This window comes from Miniopterus schreibersii (assembly GCF_964146895.1).
Source record: "Miniopterus schreibersii genome assembly, chromosome: 15".
In the NCBI taxonomy this organism is placed as follows: domain Eukaryota; kingdom Metazoa; phylum Chordata; class Mammalia; order Chiroptera; family Miniopteridae; genus Miniopterus; species Miniopterus schreibersii.
Genome location: NC_138115.1, coordinates 4,480,850 through 4,499,571, shown reverse-complemented (window position 1 = coordinate 4,499,571; position 18,722 = coordinate 4,480,850). Strand labels below are relative to the sequence as shown.

Genomic DNA, 18,722 nt, shown 5'->3' with positions numbered 1-18,722 from the left:
TCAAATAGATCTTATTGGAAAGCTGTCATATTTGCTCACTGATTTGAGACTCAGTCTACCTTTAAAGCAGCCAGACGCAACAAGATCACCTTGAAGAACTAGGTGCTAAAAGGGCCCTGCCTTGCCGACCCGGAGCCTCCTAAACCAACAGGGAACCCTGCTCTCTGCCTCGAAGGCCTGCAGGATCCTCAGTTTCTCCCAGCACTGTCCCACCTTCCCCATCTCAGCTCACAGAGACAAAACCCCGGGAGCAGGTCACCTCTTGTTCTCAGTCCAATTTTCAGATGTCCAGGCCTCCTGTTGGCTTAACCCGTTCACCCTCCCTGAGTGTCACTGAACACTCCCCTGCTTACCGGGATGGCTCCCCTGCCCCAATCCAGTTTAGAATCTCCAAGTTCAGATTGGGGCTTTCAGGTGATCGCTCCCACCTGACCTACGGGTGAAACTCAGCTTCTATCTGTTCATCAGTCCCCGCATCACCTCACCTTGTCTGGATGGTTTTTACCACATTTGAAGAGTATATTTGCTGAGTCCCAAAGGTTGGGTTCTCTGGGAAGCCTACTCTGAGATGGAAATTGGTGAGCAGGAGGTTATTAAGGGGTGTTCCTGGGATCATCAGCTGTGGCAGGAGAGGCACAGGGAGGAAAGAAGTCAGGACAGAGGGAGGAAAGGCCTCAGATAACCCTATGGAGAGCTCCAAAGCTGAGCAGCCGCTTCTCAATGGACCACAGTAGGCAGAGGGGCCAGGCCTTTACAATCCCATGTTGGTCAGTGACTGGACATGCGCTGCTCTAAAGAGAGGGGTCATCTTAGGTAAGGTGGCCATCTCCTGCAGGGTTCCCAGCAGTTGAGAGAATAAGCCCTTCATTCCTGAGGGGACCCTGCTGAGCACCAACGTCCACTGCTGGCCATCTGCAAGTAGAAGGCTCTGTGGCATATGGCAAGCACCTAATTTACTTTGTGCAGCTGAGGGGTCATCCTCAAGAGAAGACCCAAGCACGTGTGGCTACTTCCTAAGGTATATAAATGTCTAATCACTCTGCTGTGCACCTGAAACACATTGTACATCAACTGTACTTGAAAAATAAATTTTAAAAGAGGAGCAGAATGAGAGAGAGAAACAGATGACCCATCCTCTGAGGTATGAAAAGCCCGCGCCAGGCTCATTACAGCGTCGTGGAAAGAAGTTCAAACCTGAACACCAGCCCAGCCGGGGCCTGTTTTGCCCTCAGGTCCATTCTCTCTGCTCCCCCGGAGTGGCTCCTGGATCAGCAGGCTCCCCCGGGGTTAACCCATAGGAGATGCTGGCTGCACCCTGGGGGTGGAAGGGAGAGGCGGGACCCCTCCCCACCTGCACCTTCTCTGCCTCCGGCAGGACCTGTGGAGTTGGCCGTTCCCTCTCCATGCCGCCAGCTCTCAGGGTCCCTTCCCCTCGGCGCTGGCAAACCCTTCCCCCCTTGCCCCCCCAGCCCCAGGCCGTCTGCAGCCCGACCTCTGACTCTCCTGCAGTGTGGGTTCCAGTCCCGAGTTCAGGTCCCTCTGTCCCACATCAGCAGAACAGTTCTTTCTCCCCGGCGAGATCCTAACAAGCTCCAAATCCAAAGGCTCGGGGCAGCCATTCCAGTCTCGGGCGACGGTCCCTGACGCACCTTCTTGCGTGGAAGACTCTCCCGGGGAGTAGCTGCAGGTCCCAGGCCCAGAACAGCGCTGACTTAGGAAAGCTGTGATTCCCTGGAGAAGCGCTTGGGGCCGAGGGCCTCTACTCAGCAATAATTCTTTATATCATTCAATAACCCAGACTCCCAAAAAGGACTTCCAACCTGCCACATCTGTACTTCAGCCTCAGTTTCCTCCACCCTGAACATTCTTGTCCAAATGTAAAACAAAGTTGATTTACCTTAAAACCTCACATTTCGCCCTACTGAACAGCCAAACACTGCTTTACAAACTGAAATAATTTTAGTGAGAACTAAAATTTTAAAAACTATAATTCCTCAAGTTCCCAAAAGTTAAATGTAAAAGAAGGCTTTTATAAAGAATCATCAGCTCTAGGATACTCCGTTTTGCTACATTCTTAGCGCTTCATAAAGATACCATCTCTCAATATGTGCTACAATTACTTTACCTTGGAGACTTCATAAGATTTGGTTCCAGAGAAACACAACTATTCCAGGATACATTTCAGAATGACTGCAAGTTCCCATTTGTAGCCAGGACCAACCATCTCTGCAGTTCCAAAAATTACCTTAGCTTGGGAAGACCTATTAAAAAAAATAAAGCAGGAAGCCATTAGCATTTTAACGTTTAAATGATACAAATTTCCAGTAACAAAATAATGGTTTTTACAGTGACGCCTGCAGTTTCAGGCAAGTGGGAGACAGCCGAACACACATACATTTGTGAAATGTCCTAAAATACGTAGGGAGGGGGGTGGATACAGAATTCTGCACTAATTAACTCGCCACATATCAGTTAGCAGAATACAATTTTAAAGTAGAAGTTCCCTCAACAGCAAAGACATTCAAAATCTGAAATAGGCTCCCATGCCATTCTTGATGCAAAATTCCACTCCCTCATTTCCTTAACCAAGGGGTGAAAATGGAATAGGGGTGGTCCATTCCCAAGAGCTCTGCAATTTGCCCGGGCTCACAGAGCAGTGGAAAGGCCAGCAGGAAGATCTGAAGCCCTAGCTTTATGCAACATAAACCAGAAGATGGATGCTCCTTGAAAAGTGTTGATGGGAGGCAGAGGGTAAAAGTGGTTCCAATGGAAAGCACCATAAAAAAATACAAAGAACATTATTAATACCATAATTGACACTCGGCACGCCCCTTTAGCACACAGACCTAAAAGGACTTTTCTACTCAGCAAAAACCTTCGTACAAAAAGAACTCAGATGATTCTAAACCAAAGATTTCTCAACAACAAAAATGGAATGTGTACTACACCATTTCTAAGTTAAATACACCCCTCCCACGGAGACCAAAGCAAATAATAGTGTGTGTCAGGAGATATTAAAGTTGCAAGTGCAATATAAAAATTATTCTTGCAACAAATCTACTTACTTTAGAATCCTGCTGAACCCACTACAAATCCCCCAAAGCACAAGGGAGATTCTTCTGTTCTTTAGATGTCCCTGGAAATGATTACATGTTTGCTTAGAGAACACTTTCAGTAACAGACTTGTAATTTGGGGGCTACAGGAGAGAGTGGGCCTTGAGTGATGAGCTCAACCAGAGGAAAGCAGCTTTTAAAAACTGTATAAATAAGGTATTCGAAGCGACTGGAAAATGTGCATCTCTCCGATCCTGCAACTTTATTAAGTATGTTTGTCCTGATGTCCACCCACAGGCACAGCGTGACCTTCTGATTGGAAAGAAATGTGCAGTATAGTTTATCCGAACCTATCCTAACGAACTCCCCACATATTGGAAACCAATTTGACCTTTCCTAGCTAATATTTATCTTGTTCTCTTCACACAAAAGGAGCCACTGGGGTTCTTTTTTCACTTTATTAAAAATGGATTCATCGGTGGAAAGAAATGATTTAATAGTTCATATGCCAGACGAGAAACCAGGAGTTTAATTCTAGGCTGAGCAGTAGCTCATTCAGTCAGATTTTCCCAGAGTGGACCCTCGACACTTACAGAAAAGGACTCTCTTTCTTGTCACTTCCAAATGCTAGCACATCCCAAACCACCCGACTGTGCGTGAACCCAAAAGCATTGCTTCTCGCTGCTGTCTCCCAGCAGCAGCACCGCGCCTCCCACCAGGCTGCTTCCAGAGCCATTTGTTTTTAAGCATCTGATGTTTTCAATGATGAGACACTGACCACATCCAGGCTGAAGAAACTAGTTAATGTGCCCAGCGCTTCTCGGGGGAACTAAAGGGACTCAGCATTTGGGGGCCGGCTGCTGGTATTGTGGGGGGATCTCGCTCTTTTACAACAAAAGAGCGGGCGCCCACTCACGTTTCCTGGCACAAGCAGCCCTGAGATGCGGGGCAGTGGCCGAGTCCCCGGGTGTGTGATCTGTTCCCGCCGCACATGAGGGCAAATCCCGCCCAGCCTGGGCTTCTTCTGGGGCGAACGCGGAGACTTTGCCTGCCCTTCGCCTTGATCTGCCTGCCTGCACTCGCAGCGGGGCGAGGCCCTCAGCGGGCCACCCATTTGGAATACAGTCGTTTACCCCGATAAGCACCCTCAGAACCCCCCTCAGGTCAGCTTGCTGCACGCACCTCACTCCACGCGTCAATCTGTACAGCACCAAGTTCTCCTCACTTGGTCATTCTGAAATCCCCCAATGATGAAATATCCAAGTTCCTTTTAAAACTGTAAGACACAACCACCTTAAACCTGGATCTAATTATGAGTTAAAATCAGACTAATTCAGATTTGAGAGCATTCTGCAAAGGAATTGCTCCGTATTGTTAAGAAGTATCAAGGTCATGATAAATATGTGTGTACATGAAGAATGCATGCATGTATATGTACATGCATACGTACACACACACACACACAAGTGAGGAATTGTCCCAAACGAAGGATAGACACATAACAACTAAATGCAACTGTGATCCTACATTGGATCTTGGACAAAAAATAAATACACACACACAGAGTTATTCTCGGAATGGACTGTGCACACCACACACATGCACACATGCAAACATGCACAGTCAAACACATACATTCACTCAAACATAAACACGTACAAACACACAGATAGAGCTGTAAAGGGCATTATTGGGATAATTCACAATTTCTAAATGTAGATGGTAGGTTAGTTTTTTGCCAACATTAAGTTTCCTGATTTTTATCATTATTCTGTAGTTAAGAAAGAAAATGTCTCTTTTTATTTAAAGATGCTGCCTGAAATATGTAAGAGAAAAGGTTGAATGTCTCCAACTTGCTTTCAAACAATTCTGAGAAAGAGAGAGAGAGAGATAGAAGGAAAGGGGAAGGGAAGGGAGGAAGAGAATAATGAATGAAGTGAATGAATGAATGAACAAATGAATGAACGAATGAATGAACGAATGAATGAATGAATGAGAAAACAAATGAGCAAAATGTAAGAAACTGGTGGATCTGGATTAAGGGTACATGAGAGTTATTTTTCTGTTCTTTCAACTTTTCATTAAGCTGGAAATCACACCACAATAAGACATTAAATATTTGCTGAAAAGTCTCCAGTTCGTTAAGATATTCTAAAATGACCATTTATTACCCATCCTCAGCAACGAGGAGAGCTGGTCGTTGGAATGCCCTGGTTAGTTCCATTCTCCGAGCATTCACCCAAGCCCCCAGAGAAGGTTTGTTTGTATTTAAAAAGCAGGTAGATCATGCCTACTATGGGCCAAGCACTGTGTTAAGCACTTAAAATATTAACTCACTTAAAAGTAGGATTTATTTATATCCTGACATACAGGTGAGGAAAGCAGGGCCTAGCGCAGTCCCCTGCCCAAGGTCACTCAGGTAGCAAGTGCCTGAGGAGGACTCAGACCCAAGCCATCCAGCACCAGGGTACCTACTACCTCAACTGTGAAATTGCTTCCCAAGTCCCTTCCCATGCTTTAGTAAGCGGACTGGAAACAAGTCTTTCTTCAGGAATTCAAGGCGCTGATTGTGTGGGAGCAGCTTCTGTCTGTGGACAAATGTGTACAGGCACCTGGAGTGATCTGCTGGCAGATCCTGGCTTGGAACCTGAGATGTTTATGTTAACCCCGAAGCGAGTTTGGCCGTCTCTGGAAAGATGGTGGGAACAGTGTTTCTGACTTGCTGCAGCTTCATGAAAGGCTTACGTCATTTTCCAAACTAAGACCAAGCAAGCAAGAATTTTAGAGCTCTGGCTGGTGCGGCTCCGTGGTAGAGCATCCGCCCAGGCACCAAAGGGTCGCGGGTTCGATTCCTGGTCAAGGGCACGTACCTGGGTTGCAGGTTTAATCCTCAGCTCCGGTGAGGGTGAGTGCGGGAGGCAGCCAATCGATCTCTCTCCCTCTCTCCCCTCCCCCTCTCTCTCTCTTTCTCTCTCCCCCCCCTTCCACTCTCTCTAAAAAATCAATGGAAAAGGTATCCTCATGTAAGGATTAATAACAAGACTTCTAGAGACCTTGGGCGTAGGCTGCTGGTTCCACACCGACTGAGAGCGACTGCGCTTCCGAGTCCTGCGGGACGTCAGTGAAAATCCACCCGCGGAGCAGGACGCAGCGGGGCTCAATGAAGGGATTCGGCATTGAAACAAAACAGGAGGAGGCCTCTGGTCGCGCACCCACTCGGGCCCATTTCCTGACACTCGTCCAGGAGCACTTTTGTAAGAGCGACCAGGCAGACTCGGGCCTCCTGGCAAAGCACGCAGGCCTCGGGCTGCTCCTGCGGCCTGGCCTCCCGCAGCGCCAGGCCGGGCTTGCGTCACCCCCGGGGGGCCCGTCCCATCCCAATAGTTAGCTATTTCCAGACTCACCATCACTTCATCTGACCTCCCGGGGAGGGACCCACTGGGATGCCCGGTGACTTCAGGGCGCAAGTAGGAATAATTCTGACAGCTAATGATGTGGCCGCTGATGCCCGTAAGAGTTTAGACACTGTGGTAAATCATTTCTCCACACTAATTTCTACTCAGTCAAGACAATGATGCTAGAAGTGAGAAATGTTTCAGAAGTTAGCAACCTGCATTCGGGGTGTGGAAAAGAGTTTTATGAGTGCGAAGGGGAGAAGAGATGGTCCCACTAAGTGATGTGTTATCCAAAAGTCAATGGGAACTTGAGCTGGAAGTTGCTACATAAAATAATTCATCATTTCTTCAGACGGAAATGAGAAAAGATGTGTCCATTTCCAGTTGCTGAAGTCACAGACCACATTGAATTGTCTTCCGGAAATTTTCAGCTTTTCCAGGAAAGTGTGCAAAACCCACTACAACCTCTCTTAGCAAACTTATCCTGAAATAAGACCGTAACTAAGGAGCCTTTGATACCTAAAAGTGTGCTGCATACGTGATGTGTCTCAAGCCCTGATATGCGGCTGGTGCCTCGCTGATCTGTCATAAAATCATCACCTAACTCATGGAATTGCTCTGTCATTTACAGCATGGTCACCATCATATTTAAAGCAGGCAAGTTTCTCTGCCAAAAATATGGTATATCCATATCATAAATGGCTTTTATTGCTTGCTTGAAAGCATCCATGAAGAATTTACTACTGCATGCATGTTATAAATGAGCCATTAAAGAAGATAACTGTGTCTATTAATATTAAGGAGTTTTATAAATGGCATTTCAAGTGTTACCAATACTATCCCATCTGAATTAGTGGTAGAGTTCTTTTAAATGGCTCTTCCAGTCAGAAATGATCTGAATAATTGAACAGGCGGGCTGTGTTTCTATAAGGTTCACCCTGTCACTTTAAGAACTGAGAAACCCCTAAAACTACAGTAATCTAAGTGACATGTTCCTTTCTATTGGAAGTGTGACAAACGGTGCATTTTGTTAATGAAAAACCCTAGCCTTCCACTGACCATGGAAAGTACAAGAGCAACCATTACTGAATGATCATGGCTCATGGCTCATTGAGAGCCTACACACAAAAGAGAGAAAGCAAACAGCAAGTCACATAAAATAAAATGCACTCACCAAATTCAGGGACATCCAGAGCGACTCCACAGACTGCTGTCCAAGGGAAACTGCCCAGGTCTGGTGGTAATGGCAATTTAGCCATAAGTCTCTCAAGGCCCAATTAACCTCACTACAGAAGGCTTATTTCTTTTAATTAGACCAGGTTTTAATTGGAAATTTTCCTCTCATTTCTCATTAGTCGAATAATCAAAACACGGTGTTCAAGGATTTTATTTAACATAACAAATAACCAACATAATATTTTGGAGGCTTCCCACAAGTTGCCAAGCACTTGAAATTTATCTAAAAAATTTTTATGTGATGACCTAACTTCTACATAAAGAATATTCAAAAGTGAGGGGGGTATAAGTACAGCAAAGGAAATATAGTCAATAATATTGTGATAACTATGTATAGTCCCCTTTGGGATACTGGAAATATCGAGGGGAACACTATGCAAAGTATATAATTGTCTTCCCACTAAACTGTACACCTAAAACTAATACAAAATAAAACTGAAAGACAAAAAGAATATTCATAAAAAATAAAGTAAGTTGTGCATAAAAACGGATTAACAGCACATCTACTGCTCTAATCATTACAGGGGGGGATGGGGGTCACTAATAACCAGGACGCAAGCACACCCCTGGAGGGAGGAGTGATGCCGTATTTCTCCTGACCATAATCTCTGACATGATGCCCGGCACATCCTGGTGTTACACAGGTTCTGTTAAGTAGCCTCTGGTTTCACTCCCATTTAACTGCAGTGCTCCCCCAAACTCCTCACCCGTGAACTAACACAGTTCAACTAGACGCCCACCTTCCAGCTGTAGCTCACAGAGCATTTTAGGAAAAGCGCAGTGTGACCCAGCTATTAATGACGGACAGCTCACGGACATGCACACACAGTAAATTCAGCTGTAGCCGGATTAAATAACAAGACCATGCCCATTGCAGATAACACTGGCCATTTTAATCCATTAATGGGATAATGATTCCTAAAAGCTGAATTTAAACCTTCACTAAATTTTCAACTTAAAATCATCTTTTGTTTGACAACAGTGCCCTCCTGTGGCAAAAAAAGAGTATTTTGACAATACTAACATGTTAACTGATTATAATGTTCTTATTATAAGTACGTTTGAATTTTTTAATAAAGCCATATTTATAAACAGAATACAACCTATCCTTAAATAAACATAAGATACTATATAATTAAATAACAATATCACACTAAACGGAATTTAAAAAGTTAAAATAGATGCGTTGCTTCTAAATGAAATGGTAATTATTTATATGAATACTACACATAATAAACACAGGAACATAAAGGGATTGCCTATTGTTGGCTTTCCCTGTTACTTCTGTAGCACAAGTCGATGCTACAATCTATCAACACTCCCCAGGCAATTTAAAGATACTGGAAATACTCAGCCTGTACATACTGAAAGCATTCGGGTACTGGCTTTATACCAAGACATGCGGGGGAAGTCAGTAAGACCAATTTCTGTCTGTCCAGAAGTGACAATCTAATAGGAGAAGACAAACATGCACGGAGCAACAAAGAAAGTAGGTCAATAATATTTGGCACTGTCTTTTGCAATAATAAAAACAAAGACCTTGCCCAGCCGGGCGTGGCTCAGCGGTTGAGCGTCGACCTAGGATCCAGGCGATCGGGGTTCGATTCCCGGTCAGGGCACATGCCCTTGTTGTGGGCTGCAGCCGATCAATGACTCTCTCATCATTGATGTTTCTATCTCTCTCTCTCTCCCTCTCCCTTCCTCTCTCTGAAATCAATAAAGATATATTTAAAAAAACAAAAAAACAAAACAAAGACCTTTAATCATGTCAAGGAGAGTAAGATCAGCAAGGACCACTGTAACCCAGGAAAACTTCCTAGAAGCGGCAACACTCAGAAGAGTAAAAGGAGTGGAGGCGCTTTGGGATTTTTTTTACTTTTGTTTTTGTTCATTTGTTTCGTGGTCTGTTGTCGACGGGGAAGAGCTGATGTGGGGGAGGGGCTTTGTTTTGTTCCAGTTTGATTTGGTGGAGGCGGAAGGGCCACTGAAGGAAACCACCACACACACGGAGAAGGCGGGAGGGGGAGGCACCGGTAAGGGCTCCGCCACACGGGAAGTCACACGGAAGAGCCGCGCACCGTCTCCCACGTCTGCCGCCGGGTTCAACTGGCCACCACCGCACGGCTCCCTCAATAAGTGACCTTTATCAGCTCTTCTGCCCCAGGCCCCGTGTGGGGTGCTGGGCTGCACAGAGGCTGGGCGAGGTCCCAGGTGTCCTGGGGCTCGCGTCCTAGCGCGGGAGGCAGGCGGGCGAGGAAACGTGCATGAACAAGACAACTGGGCTGAGGCTGTTCCAGAGGAAACAGCAGTGAACACAGCCGTTCCCCTTAACTGCAGGGTGCGTGTTCCCGGACCCCAGAGGATGCCCAAACCGTGGACAGTCCTGAGCCCTGCACATGCCGTGCGTTTCCTTCAGGTGCGTGCCTTTCCCTGGAGGAAGCACTTCACTACCGCTCTCCGGCATATCTGAGTTGTCAGCATCACCACTCTTACGCTTTGAGGCCGTTATGAAGTAAAATAAAGGTGACTTGAGCACAAGCCCTGTGACACCTCAACAGCCATCTGAGAACCAAGACAGCCACTAAGTGAGTAATGCTGACGGGGAACATACAGAGCGTGGAGACGCTGGACAGAGGAATGGCTCGCGTCCCGGGCGGAGCGCAGCAGGACTGCACGAGATTTCATCCCACTACTCAGAACAGCATGCAATTTAAAATTTAGGAATTGTTTACTTCTGGAATTTCCATTTAATATTTCCAGACCATGGGCAGGGATAAGGGGACCCTACCGTATAGTCAATTCCAAAGTACTTGTGATAACTGGGGCCAGAGGGAGCAGAAACAAAGAAATTCCAGTGCTATCCAACTCTTTCTTCTAGTCCTTTATAACCTCCCTGCCACAGGGCCTTTGCACATGCCACTCCTATTGTTCAGAGGCAGATGCATTCTTCTAATCACCTAATTAATGTCTGTGCAATCTTCATATCTCAAGACAACCATCAGCTCCTCAAAGAAACTCTCTTAATTACTAACTAAAATCTCTTAATTTTAGTCTTTTTCTCTTGACTTTTCACAATTGCATTGTTACACTCGTGTGGGTCTTCCCCATGGACGTGAAGCTCCATGAGGGCCAGAGTCTCCGCTGGACAGCACAGTGCCTGCAGATCAGCCCTCTCCCTCTGTGACATCTGAAGTGAAAAGCAAAAGCTCACTTTGCCGATGAACTAATGCAGCGGAACACCCTGCAACGCAGGTAGGTCGTCCCAAAGCGTGGTCCTCTTCTGTCCCCACACTTCACCTGACCCAGTGGGGAAACTGCCAGCCTTCTCTGACCCAAGCTCTTCATCACAAAAACAGACTCTAAGACAGCGACGTGGGCTCCTGTGACATCCCGACGAGGCAGGTACCAGGAAGGCCCCTGGAAACGCACCTGTGCTAATACGAGCAGTTATGATTCCAGCGGCACCTCGCCGCCACCTCCAGAGTCCATGCACATGTCTGGCGTGTTCCAAGAGTTTTCTGTGCCTCGCGTATTTAACCCTGCCCGCAGGCTTGGAGGCAGCTGCCACGGTCATCCCCACTCACAGAGGGGGAACTGGGATGCAGGGGAGTCATGCGACTTGCCCACGTGGCAGAGCTGGGCACGGACCGGGCTCCAGGCCTGCCTCCTGGCACTGCCCGAACGGCCTCTCCGCAGCTCAGAACGGGCATTCGCCCGCCCTCTGTTGCACCCCCACCGCCTCTTTTTCGGACAATGCCTGCTTCGTTCACTTTGTGTGGGCAACCTCTAGTTATAATCTTGACTTTGGGGCTTACCCTTCCAATATTTTTACCTCCTGTGCACATATTTTTGCATATGGGTATGAGAACCATACTGGACCCAAATACCTGATGTCAAAACAGAAAACGGGCTTATTAATGCCACACATCATGCCAAGTAGTCATCGGCAAACAGCCCCTACTCAGGAGCCCGACCAACCAAGTCCGTAAAATCACTTTCCAAAGTATTTTCAATCTAATAAGTAATTTCAGACATCGTTGCTTCTCCCAATCAATGGCCATTTCTATACTAGATGAAAGGAACCAAAACAGAGCAGAGACAGGGTCCCGAGGAATAATGTCCCAGCATCGCCCCTCCCGCCGCTAACATTCATCTGACATGTGACAGCGCAGGCACAGGGCCGGCAGCGCTTCCTTCAGCCAACACTGGCCGAGCATCTCTCCTGAGGCGGGTGCTGAGCAGAGGGTCCCGCCTGGCACACCTGGGCCCCGCCGTAAGCCACCACCCCCCCGAGAACAGGGGCTCCGAACCCGGGCTCCGGGACCCTCACGCTCAGGAGTCCGCCGCTGGGGCGAGAAAACACTGGCGTCTTTCTTTTCAGCACCCTCTATTGGAAACTCATAATTTCCTTCAATTATAAATGTCGGCGACAAGCCACAGGGGCACCCCGCAGTCCCCGTGACCTGGTCAGGACTGGAAACACTGGTGTCTCCGTCACAGTGAAGTTTGCTGCTGGTACCTCAGCCTCGCAGGGACCAGTTCAGCTCCTGGGTCTGCTCCCTGCGTTGACGCAGGAGCCCAGCTCCTCCGGGGCCCAGCGTCTTCAGGCTCTGACCGCCCGTCTCGGGATAGTTGGCTCCCTGTGCCACCCTCTACACTCCATTTTATGCGTTAAAGCATTTTTCTGAGGCAGGACCCACTAGCTTCACCTACAGGGCCCACTGTGGCACAGAAGAAGTTAAAGGAGTCACACGCTAAGTCGCCTTCGCGGGCAATGTCACAGCCACCTTCTCCCTCTGCCCCTCTCGCCCATCAATTCTGTGGCTCTGACACAGGCCGCGGAAAGAAAACTGACAGATGATGCGACGGCTTCTGTGTAAGGCACAAACCAATCACAGGAGCACCAGAAATAGCTGCAGAACCATTTGGGGAAGGTTAAAGAAAAAACACAATTTTCCCTGCATAGAAAGCACCGTTTGATGTTCGAAGCCACTATTTGTAATGTATTCCAACTCACACGTGAAGAAACGGCCTCCATTTCCCCACAGAGGTCCTTCAGGAAGCCTATTTCAAAGCAAGCACCTCGGAAAGTTCCCGCAACCTGAGGCCAGGGCTGTAAATGCTCATTGCCTGGGAAGCAATTGCAAGACAAAGTCCGGGATGTGTCTGCAAGAGAGAAGTGCAGGTGTGGGAGGCCAGCAACGGCTCCGTAAGAAAAGGGACATGGCTTTCAAAGATCTTGAGGATAGCAGGTGTCAGAGGTCCAAGGGCAAAGGGACCCCTGTCATCCTGAAAAAGATAAAATACAGAGGCAGGCAACCATCAATAAAGAGAGAGGCTCCAAAGGGTCTCCCAATGCATAGCACGTGCCCCTGCAGGCTGACAGGGGGCAGGCAACAATGAATGAAGCGACCACCACGAACGGGGCCCAGGGCCAGAGACCAGGATGCCAGGGGCCTGACTGAGGCCTCTGACGTGAGCCAGGCAGCAGGGGCCATGGCACTCCACCAGGGCCTCCCAAGGGAAGCAGAGAAGGGCTCACAGACTGTCCACCAAAGGAGAGGAGGGGAAGCATTTATCCACCAGGTTTCCAGCGAAGCAAGAACCCCGGGCCCCGGCTGCCTTTGCCCGCACAGCACGGCGTCAGAGGTGGACGACGCTTGGCCGACACCAGGGACAGAACGTGGGCCCGTCGCGCTGGTGCCTCCTGCTCTAGTCCTCAGCTCCCCACAGACTCACCCCGGGACTCGCTCAGAACGGCCCCTTGCAGCTGTGAGGGACTGAGAGCTATGCCCCGAGGAACCACAGGTATCTGCTACCCAGGGCAAACGAGGAATGTAAGCTTTTCTCTTCTAGAGTAGCTTCCCCTGAATTTTAAAATTCATTCACTCACCAAATATTCCTGAGCCCCAGCTGTGTGCTAGGCACTGCCTGCAGGCACCGGGACACAGCGGTGCACAGGACGGGAGGTCCCTGCCCGCCTACCCCTGACTGCAGCCATCTGCAGGGTCAGTATCCAGATGTTGATAAAGACACTAGGAGAAAGAGGGATGAAGACAGAGAAGAGAGAGAGAGGATAACTCAGCAAGGTCGCCAGGAAGTACTGCTCTAAGCTGGAGCCTGAGTGAGGAGAAAGGGCCAGCTGGGACACGTGCAGGAAGAGCTTTTAAAAGAGGGAACACGTGCAAAGGTCCTGAGGTCCACAGACGCCAGCTGTAGCATGAGGAGTGCTGTCCCCCCGGGGGGGGGGTATTCAGTATGATCAGCTCTCATCAGTCAGGGAGTGAGCGGAATGTGGAATGTTTTCAGGTGGTGATGGGCTCTGTCCAATACACAAGGCCCTCTCTTCAGGACAACTTCTAACGAAACCAAAGTATTTCTTGCCTTTTTTTCCTCTGGTACCACATTTTTGTCCACAGATGATTGAACTTGGAGATTCACAGTGTTAACAGGGCTTGAACCAAAGTAAAAACCCCCACCTGCCTGCAGTCCTGGGGCATTTGGAAAGGGCAAAACAAAAGTGAACCACAGTGTAACTCCACGTCAGAGGAAGAGCTGGGGGGCAGTGGGAATAGCTACACGTGAGCTGAAATGATGCTCTGTGTGCACAGCAGGCCGGGGATGGAGCAGGGAGCGGCTCCACCAAAAACCAAGTGTCCTTCCTAAAACAGTCCAGCTAGTTCTGCAGCTCCGTCCCGCTCTCACGTCCTGGACAATGATACATTGATTGGCGTAACAGAAAAGCAGGTATTGATTTCACATGTCCCTCCCTGGGCATCAGAATTGATGATCTTGCCAGCTGACTGCCCCTTAGTTTCAATTATCTGGGGCCTTTTAGCCCTGAGGGACTGGGTATGCAAATAATAATCGTAGTGATTAGAGAGCTTTAATTTAGCATTAACTATGTGCTAAATACTATGCTGAACACTTGTTACAAGCATTAAGTCATTCCTCCTGCAACAGCCTTCAGAGGTGGGAGCTCCTCAGTGAAAATTCAAACACCCAAGGTAACAATTTGGCCAAGGTCATAAAGCTGATGAGCAGGGAAGCTGGGCTTTGAACCAGCAGGGGTCTGGCTCCGAGTGCTCTCCACCACAAGCTCCAGGGCTCTGCTAAACCATGTTTCCCACACAGCTGGCTTCCCCTGGCCCTGGCCCTGGCCCTGGCCCTGGCCCTGGCCCTGGTGTTTCCAAGGAGTTGCGAGCAGCCTGTGAGGGGCACTGCCCCTTGTTCAGAGGCACTGCCATTTGAAAACCCGATTCCACGGTGCATTACACCGACCTTGACAGCTAAAGCTGGTTTCAGCTCAGAGAGAGGAAAAAAGGCAAGACAAAGAGAGGAACGGATCCTCCTCTGATACCCAAAGTAGTCAAAGAAATTGATGCTCGCGGTCCGAATAGAAGGTGGAGGCCAAGGTATGCACCAATGTCACTGTCAGCGTAGCAGCTTTCTCTCTGGCTTTGGAGAGGCCTCGATCCTCACATGAAGAATTTTCCAGCTTCTGACGCCAGCGTCAGGAAGGCAAAGGCTGGAATGAGCTGAGCCCAGCAGAAAGTGCGCAGAACTACAAAGGGCTATTTTTGTTATGCTCAGGGCAAGGAGAACCACAGGAAGACAGAGGTCTCCTGCTCAGAGAGGGTGGTGATGCTAAGGTGACAGCAAGCGGAACCACTCAGCCTCCAGGCTGTGACTCTGCTCTGTCCAGAGGGATGAGGCGCTTTCCAGAGAGTCAGGGAGATGCTGCTGAATGGGACCTGAGGTCCCCAACCGGTGCTGCGGCTGCCAGAGCGGTGGCCTCTAAATGAGCAGGAGGCTCAGCCCCGATGAGGCAAACCCGCTGCTCCTGATGACCCGAGGTGTGCGGTGGCAAGAACATTGTTAGCAAACGCTGAAAAATCCTAGAGAATAGATGTAACAGCAAATGGAAGGGGTGGAAATAGAGGTTTTGCCCCTCACAGATCAGTGAGCCACTGCCAATGTCACAAAAACACCCAAGAATACCATGACTAACATGGGGCAGCAAAGAACGCTTGGAATCAGCACAAAATCACTAAATAATTTGTACCAGGCAATGCTCATTCCCTTTTTTCATGCTCACTGAAGTGGAACATTATGCTCATAAAATCTGGAATTTAGCAAGATATTCTAAAATTTCTATATTCTAGAATTTCACAAAATATAGAAATATCAGCAAGACATGATGAAAATAAGTGGGCTGAAAACCCAGTAAAAGTTTTCCTTCCAAAGTACTGATTAATTTTGTCTCTGTCAGTTAGAGTGTAGCTTCTAGTGGTACGAACTCGGCTCCACCCGAGCCCCGCCTGTTCATCTTTGTATCAGTAATTTGGATGCTGATGTTGCCAGCATTCCACTCAAATTTGGGGATGACCTGAAGCTAGGAAGGAAAATGATTCTGAAATGTCAGAAGCAAAATTGGAAAAATTCCAATGAAGGGACCAAATCCAAGTTAACAAGACTGAATTCTCTAGAGATAAATGCAAAGTATTAGGTCTGTAAACATGAGTGGACAAGGGCAGGATGACGCGACACCGCCCTCTGGTGGCCCACGGAGAAAGGTTGCTTGTAAACATCTTCACTGTCTTTGAATTTAAAAGAAGGGATAAAGTATGGCTGCCAGAACTGTTATGTTGATTTTATGTTTAATTAATAAAAGTATATTATTAAAACTAGAAGGGATTGTTCAGTTATGCCCTGAAATAGTTGGGCCAGAATGAAAGATGTTTCGTGCTCAGCTCAACTTAAGGACGACACGGACACACCAGGGTCCGTTCAGCATGTGTGGCCAGGATGCTGGCCCAGCCCCAGCCCGTGGCCCAAGGACCTGCGCGCCATGGCAAGCCGTTCAGTGTGCCCAGTGCAGTAGTCACTCCCACACATGGCTGCTGAGCGCCTCACGTGCGACCAGTAGGGCCGAGGAGCTGAGTTTCTAGTTTTTTTCATTCTAATCAATTTAAACTTATGTAGCTGCTCGTGTCTACTGTCCTAGGCTGCACAAGTCTAGACAAAGCCATATGCCAAATTTGGAAGTAACTGGGAGGGTACAGCCCTGGAGAGGAGACTCGGGGGACAAAATGACAACCGTGTTTACAGCTGAAAGTGCTGTCTTGTGCAAAGAGACTAGAAATATTCTTTGGAGCCCACTGGGCAGAACTAGAACTTAGAGAAATTACAGTAAAATAAAATTCATGGCCATGTAGAAATAAGTTTTTATAACTATGACAATGTCACTTCCACAGGGCAGGACCCCTGGCCACTGGGTTCACTGCCCAGCACCAACACAGTGCCTGGCACTGAGGTGGCCTTTAGGAAGCACTTCTACTGGGTAAGGACATGAACCAGCCAGTCGAAGAAGCAGGAAGCTGCCCAAATGGAAAGCAAATGCTTCAAAGGACAGTGAACTCCCAGCCTGGAGGGTGGCGAGGAGCTGGCTGCCGCCAAGCCAGGGATATTGGGGAAGATCCGGGCATCCACCAAAAGGCTGCTGGACTAGGTGGCCTTTAAGGTCCTTCCAGATCTGCTAAGGACCTAGCGTCCACCGTCAGATGGGGCTGGGTTCAAGTCCGGACACTCACTATTTGTGTGACTATCTTAGATGTCTCCTGCTGCACAACAGATTACTATGACTCCAAACAGCAGGCATTTATTATCTACAGTTTCTGCGAGCCAAGAGTCTGGACACGGCTTAGCTGGGTGCTCTACTTAGGGTCACATGGGGCTGCAATCAAGGTGACAGCCAGGGCTGGGTTCTCACCCGGAGGTTGGACTGGGGTAGAATCCACTTCCCCACGGGCATGGTTATTGGCGGCATTCAGACCTTCATCCTTGTGGTGGCAGCACTGAGAGCTCCAGGGGATTGCGCTGGCTCTCAGCAGAGCTGCCCAGTTTCTAGAGGTCACCTGTATTTCGTGCCACATCCAGTTCCCCAACATGCCCACTTAAGTTTCCATGCCATCGAGAAGAGCCCCTAGAGCAAGCCTCTGGCAAGTAGTGTTCACATAAGGAAGCGCTCACACGACATCCCATCGCCTTTGCTGCATTCCACTGGCCAGAAGCAGGCGGGTTCCGCCCACACTCAAGCGCAGACAATTTCACAAAGGTATAAACTCTAGGAGGTGGGGATCGTGCATGGCCACCCTAGTGTCCATCTCTGACAGTGACCTTAGCCAGTCAGCACACTCCAGCTTCTCCGCTATAGAAACGAGGCCACTAATATTACAGTCATTAGAGGCACATTTAATACACAAACTCACTTTAGAATGTAACCAGGGTCAGGTGTGTCCCCACAATAGCATTTAAACCTCACAGTAACAACTCTGGTGGGATAGATTTAGGTTAAAGAGGCTTAATATTAAAAGAGAAGTGAGCAACACTAGAAGCCAGAGGAATACTTAAGAATTCTCAATCTATCACCCACTCTATACAACTGGTTAATTATCAGCAGAATTCATTCAACATTCATTTACTCAACAAATCTGAATGCTGGGCTCGTGCATGTAAACGCTCCTTTGTTCCTTCCTCTGGAGCAGCTCAGCAATTCTCAGACACTAGGGATAAGATTTCTTCTACAGGGTTGTGCACACAAGTATTTTATGGGATTTTTCAGGGAATAATTCTGACTACAATAATTTTTCTTTTACACACTTAATTCAGCACCAAGTCCCATGTACAATCAGATCCCACTGTCCCAACCTCATAGGTTTGTCCTAAAAAAGAGTCATTAAAAGGGTGACACAAGGCTTCACACTTAATTGCTTGATAAATATCAACTCTTACTTCCTATTAAATTACTAAGCATGTAAAAATAAATTGAGGATAGATTTTGTCTGAAATATTTGTCCATTTTAATTTCACATTCCCAGCAAGAGGGTCAGACACTGTCTTTCTCATCTGCTGAATTCACATTTCAATAACTGTAGCCCCAACACGGTAAAGGCCCTGGTCACATTCGGAGCAGCTTGCTGCTGAAGTGAAGACAAGGCCAGTGTTCAAGAGAAGAGCAATTACGCCACGCCAATC

General features: G+C 48.0%; 1 protein-coding gene across 1 annotated transcript in view; it reads right to left on the bottom strand.

The window, feature by feature from the left end:
- TAFA4 (TAFA chemokine like family member 4) overlaps window positions 1–18,722 on the bottom strand; it is a 129,334-nt gene that overhangs the window by 89,023 nt on the left and 21,589 nt on the right. Inside the window, exon 3 of the mRNA XM_081159650.1 lies at window positions 2,126–2,261. Within this exon, the coding sequence (XP_081015776.1) occupies window positions 2,126–2,139 (14 nt within the window). The 5' untranslated portion in view covers window positions 2,140–2,261. The remainder of the gene's footprint in view (window positions 1–2,125; window positions 2,262–18,722) is intronic.